We start from the raw sequence: 5995 nt of genomic DNA, 5'->3' as shown, positions 1-5995 counted from the left end.
TCCTATAGCAATCCATGGTTCTGTGTGAACATGCCCTCTAGGTAAGCTAACTTAATGCTTAATATTAGCAAACAATGTAGCAGAAGAATGCCCTATTCCTACCTACAGCCGATTGCATAACAAAATATGGGGCCCTTTAGTTTGCAAGCATTTTATTCTTACCAGATGTGATGGTCCTTGGTCTGGGAGGAGACCATCTTCATTTTGTGGCGGCAGTTTTTGCATTTCAATTTGCGTTTCAGCAAGCCAATCGTTTGCAACCATTTTATTAATTTTAAAGTAGATTTTTTAGTTTCTTTAACATAAACTGTTCTCATAAGTTTTCTCTCCAGTAAAGCCATATAGCCAGCCGTCGGACCGAGCTAATCAATGTATACATTTATCTACCAGACATCCCAAAAATGCAAAACTGGTGCACTTTAATTTCATTGGCTGGAGAATTGATGGGATACGCTTGATTTATATATAAACACCACCCGCGTTATATGTACGGCCTATGGTGTTGGCAGAGTTGACACGTGACTAAATGATATTCGCCAAGCACGCCCTTGGATTTCAGATGTTTTGGTCGTCGAGATGGTAAGTGTCAACTTCCTTAGGTAACATGGTCTTTTTTTTAGAAAGCATTCCTTATTACTTGCATGTGAATCAATATTGCTATCTCACTTTTATTTTCAGCATCGACATGGCATTTTTGCTCAGGTGCATTCAGTAATCCGCCCCTCATCTGACAACGGGAGCAGTGCCGTTGGTCCCGTGCATTGTACCCGCGCAAAGTCAAGGAGAGGGATTCATGAGGCAGTAGAAGGAGGCGATACCATACAAGAAAGTGGTAAGTTGGGTTTAAAAATGTCAAAGTAGTTGACGTTAGTGTGCTAACTTCACACTCTAGATATGTGAACTAAAGGTATCCTTACTGGAGCAGCAGGGCTAGCGGTTCAGAAGGTTCCTTGGTAGCTCAAACAGAATGCTAGCTAACATGCTTAGTTTGAATCTTCTCCTTAACGCAGGATCGCGGCCGACTTTACAGTCTTTAAGTGGCTGTACCGGGCTCGGTTTTGAAGCTGGTAATGATGATATTATATGAAAGTAGATTACCTAATCGCATCCAATGGTACCAACCACGTGATGCTAGCTTGTTGGCAATGGGGCTAAAAAACATTCTACATTTTGGAGGGAAAAACTGACATGGCAATTTCCACAGGGGTTTCCTTGACCTCTAACTTCAAGATACCTGTATGAAAATGGGTTCTATGGGTACCCACGAGTCTCCCCTTTACAGACGTAGGCCTACCCACTTTATGATAATCACATGCAGTTTTGGGCAAAAACCGTTTTTTACATGCAGTATAATATGTTAATTACGCCTTTTCATAACGGTGTATTTCAATATTTCTGCATATTGGGGTCCCTATACAGTCTTGGAATTGCATTAATTGGGTTAGACTGTCATCAATGTATAAAATGAGATGTTGTGAGAGGATAATCACGGCCTCATGAAACTATTCAACCACAAACTAGAGACATTTAGAGAATGTGTAGCTTTCCTAGGTATATTGACAATAAGGGGGTTTCTGAGCAGTTCCAGAACAGAAGTACTCAAACATGTGAAACGTTTTTCATACCAAACCATCGCCTTAGCCTTCTGACATGTATTCCTAATTTGTCATGTCCTATTTTGCAGCTGGTAAAATGGAAAGTAGTATGCCTGTCAAGCAGCATATTGCATGGAGAAAGAAGGCTGAGATGCTCCAGTCTCGGGTGGATGAGCTAGAGGAGGAAAATGGCATACTCAAGCAGCAACTAGAGGACAATAACTCTATACAAGAGCAAGGTTTGTACAGGTGGAGCAAAGTTTTACATTAGGGCTCTCCAGAACCTGTGTGGCTTCAAAAATAATTATGGCACAGTATACCACAACAGTATTTCAAGTATTATTAAATATTATTGCCAGCCTTTCAATATTATTTTTTTCAAGTAACTATTTTTTATTTGGCCTTACATTTTTACATTTAGTGCATGTAGATATTTAGCTGGACAATGTGTAGGATCACTAATGGGGTGTGTCCATATAGCGTTTTTCACTGAAAGAAAACTGATGGCAGGGCGCTTGGGAGCACTTCATCAAAGTGCTACCACTGCACATGGGTTTGTTTTTATGACAGTATCTTGACAGCATATCGCCCCTTTGCTTTTACCTATTTAGGCTACTATCAATTGCCTTTAAAACTGTATAGCCTCCTATTGGCTGCTGCTTTATGTGCATCTTTTGAATTGCAAACAAAAATGGCTGCCGTGCCATCTATTTTTTTATTTATTCATTTATTTATCAGGGACAGTGCACATTGATAAACATTACTATAAATGTGCCAGAGTTAGCCAAGAGGCTATTTTTCATCCGTAGTCCCTGGACATGTACTTTCTACATTTATAGGTCTCTGCTCAGTGTTATAGAAAGGGGTTTGTAGTTTGTTCTTGATATTCAGGCAGAGTACTGCAAATGTATTTTTGCATTATAAATCAAACTCTTGAAATGTTCAACAAATATATTAAAAACAATTTAACATAGAAAATAAAAATTCCCAGGGAATTCAAGTCTCTTATTTAAATATGTATTAAAAATATTTACAATATTTCAGCGATTGTTGTAATTTTTAAGGAATTCCTTTAGGAATTTAATTAACTTCACTTGTGTATAGGCTGTCGACTGCTGCCTTGTCATAGCATATTGGCTCTCCTTTTAAAGATGAATTGGCTTAAACCACATGAGCACTAATTGATTGGAATTCATGGAAATACACTAATAGTGATAGAAACATTCTACACAATGCAGTTTGAAAGTAGCATTTTCTCATACACAACTACTTTTTGTATATATAAAACATAAGACATCCCATCTAAAGTTTTGTGCACATTATTTGTACTTCTGCAATGTCTCTTCATACCCAATCTAACCTCCACCGCATCAATTAGTATGCACTTCATGTACAACCTCAAACCACCTTAGGTTATCAGTTGCTCAAGCTCAGTCACACCAATGTAATTCTATAATGTTGTATATTGTGATAAAAGCCGACTCCTCTGGGCTTTAGGCAAATCCTTTGTGGGGACTCAACTTAAAGTTTATTTCTGTTTGTCATTTATCATTCATCAACAGATGGGAACTTGGAAGTAATGACCACTGGAGATAAAGAGCCGCAGTTCGTGAGGTTGGACTCCAGCACGGATTCCAGCAACGATTCCAGCACTGACTCAAGCTCTGACTCAAGCTCTGACTCAAGCTCTGACTCAAGCTCTACCTCTACCTCTGACTCTTCTGATGAGGGAAAGAAGAAAAAGAAGCATAAGAAGAATGGCAAGAAGAGAAGCAAAAAAGGGAAGAAGGGGAAGAAGGAAAGTAAAAAAGGGAAGAAGGAAAACAAAAAGGCGAAGACGTCAAAAGGAAAAGGAGAGCGAGGTATAATAAACTAAGACACCTGCTGAATGTATTTAGGTATTAGGTAATTAGGTTATTATGGTGAGCTTAGTGCTTTATACTGGGTTTGGGGCATACAATCCCACTTACTCATCATCACTCTTATCACCAATGTACTCTTCATCATGCCAGAGTGGTTGGGGTGTAGGTTGAATGAACTAAAATAGAGACACACCACACGCTTGCTAGAGGTGTGAATCTTCACTGGCCTCACGATTCGATTTGAATACGATTCAAATTCCCAACGATCCTCGATGCATCTCAATGTATTGCATCCTCAATTTTCTATATTACTGCACATAGCAAAACATGTTATAAATTAATACAAGCAGTCAGATAAATCTGAACTCCCTTTTTTATTTCGAACGTGATTTCAAAGATCTGACTGTACAGACTTTAATATAAAAGCTTCAATACCAGTATCTGTGTGAGCCACCTCACATAAACTTAATAAAAACAAAACTTAAATAATTCTGCAGTGCATTACAAGTGTGCTGTAATCTACAAAAATAAGGTTTTCACATAGCAGCTCAGTGTTTCCCTAGGTTGACTGCTTTGGGGGGGGTGAATGGGCAGGGAGATAACTTTTCAGATTATTCCGACATCATGTGAATGCAGCACAAAGCCGATGGAATTTACACTGCCAAGCAGCTACGGACCCTCCCTTACTCATAGTTCTTCTACTATGCGATATCTATGAGCGCACAGCGGACGTTTGATTCTGCGGGGAAGTGCAACCAAAGAAAAAGTTGGGGATATTTAAACTTTTAGTGGCGAAGCGCAGCCAGAGAGTACCCGCAGCCAATCAGTAAACAGAGTCCTGGCATGTTGACCGATGTTATAAAGAATTTATTGTCGCCTGAAACACATGAACACGCCTCAGAAAAATGTCATCATTGTGGCGATCTGCACTTCGCTGCTGCCTGATGTGAATTTGGCATAACAGAGCAGCTGTTATTGGTAGTGAGAGCAACAAGTTAGTGGTCTGCAGATCGTTTCTCACCTCCGCACACGGGGTGTGTGTAAAGCTCTGCCCTCGTTGAAACAGAGATCAGAGGAGAGGAGAGAAACTAGCACGACAGAAAATGACAGCAGAACGCAGTAAGACTCTCACTAAGCTGATATGAAACCAAACTCCCGATGTTCCGTCACTCCATCGATGCAGAATCGTACATCGCGATGCATCTTATAAATCGAGAAATGTCCACACCTTTAATGCTCATCTACTATGGCTGTTTGAGCTGAACCTGTAATGAATAATGAAATATAAATAATTTTCTCACCAGTTTTTTACCACCAATATGTTTTTTATCAATAAATAGCAAATGATCTTACTACATTTGCACACTGCGCATACAGGCACACTACCTAATACCTACTATAAAATACAACACATGTTCTAAAACAAATGGGAAGTCAAACACATTCATCCAAGTTGTAGTCCCTTTTCAGGAGAAAATATGTGAGAAACACTATGGTTCACCCTGCAACTAAGACACTGCACACAATACACACCACAACAATTATTGGGGGGCAATAACATTTATTGACATTAATGTATTCTTTATTTTTCAGTGTCTTCCATCTCAGATGTGGTGGGAAGATATCGAAGTGTCCTTAAACTGGTGCAGAGAGGCTTTAGGATGACCAAAGCTTTTAAGAAAGCTCATGTTTCCAGGAATGCTGTGAAAGACACTGCAGCAATTGCTGAAGTATTCCTGGTGGACAAAAGTGTCCGAAACCAGTTTAAGGGTAAAACCACACTTTTAAAATTAGCCCAACTCTGTCAGAAGAAAATAGTCGGTGAACTGGCAGAAAAGATTGCTGAAATGAAAAGCAACAAACAGCTCATCCCCTTTTCTGTCAGGTAATTCTGAATGTGGGTTGAGCGTTGTTGTTGTTGTTGTGGGGGGGGGAGTTTTTTCATTTTGGGAAGCTACTTTGGGGAAGTGTTTTGGCGACCTGTTAATAATTATGTTTAGATGTCCTTTCGTAGGATTGAATGTGGTTCACAACTTTTCAGTTTTTACTTGTAGTATATGATTAAAATAAAAAAGCTTTCTTTCTCTGATATGCTGTGTATTGTGTTTGTTCTACTGTGCTTTATAGCCTGGTATTGACTTCAGTTATCCAGTGTTTGTGATCAGTTGTGCAAAACATTTCGCTTTATTTCCATATCTGTTGCATATAGTGGATGAATGTATGTGTTATGTTGATAGTTTATAGACTTTCTACTGTTCTCAACTGTTTTTCACTTTAATTGGATAGTCCTAACACATGCCTACAAACGCTTAGTGGAGAACCTACTAAAAGTATACTAATAGTCAACTCTAGATTAGTTGACGATCAATAGATAGTCAACTAAACTCTAACTAATGCTTAATGTAATATTCAACTAAACTTTAGTTGCTTCTCTGTTGATCATCAACTAATGCTTAATGTAATAGTCAACTGAACTTTAGTTGCTTATCTGTTGATCATCAACTAATGCTTAATGTAATATTCAACTAAACTTTAGTT

General features: G+C 38.8%; 1 protein-coding gene across 1 annotated transcript; it reads left to right on the top strand.

Annotated features, from left to right (window-relative positions):
• The first annotated feature begins 510 nt into the window (after nt 1–510).
• LOC307028179 (uncharacterized protein) lies at nt 511–5411 on the top strand. The gene is made up of 5 exons (XM_079662977.1): nt 511–579; nt 679–832; nt 1685–1834; nt 3158–3457; nt 5051–5411. The coding sequence occupies exons 1-5, from the start codon at nt 577–579 to the stop codon at nt 5344–5346; spliced, it is 903 nt and encodes a 300-aa protein (XP_079519103.1). The 5' UTR covers nt 511–576; the 3' UTR covers nt 5347–5411.
• The last annotated feature ends 584 nt before the right edge of the window (nt 5412–5995 follow it).

The sequence above is a fragment of the Notothenia rossii genome, assembly GCF_949606895.1.
Source record: "Notothenia rossii genome assembly, chromosome: 2".
Lineage (NCBI taxonomy): Eukaryota > Metazoa > Chordata > Actinopteri > Perciformes > Nototheniidae > Notothenia > Notothenia rossii.
Note: the sequence above shows the minus strand (reverse complement) of the source record. Positions and strands in the feature narration are given on the sequence as shown.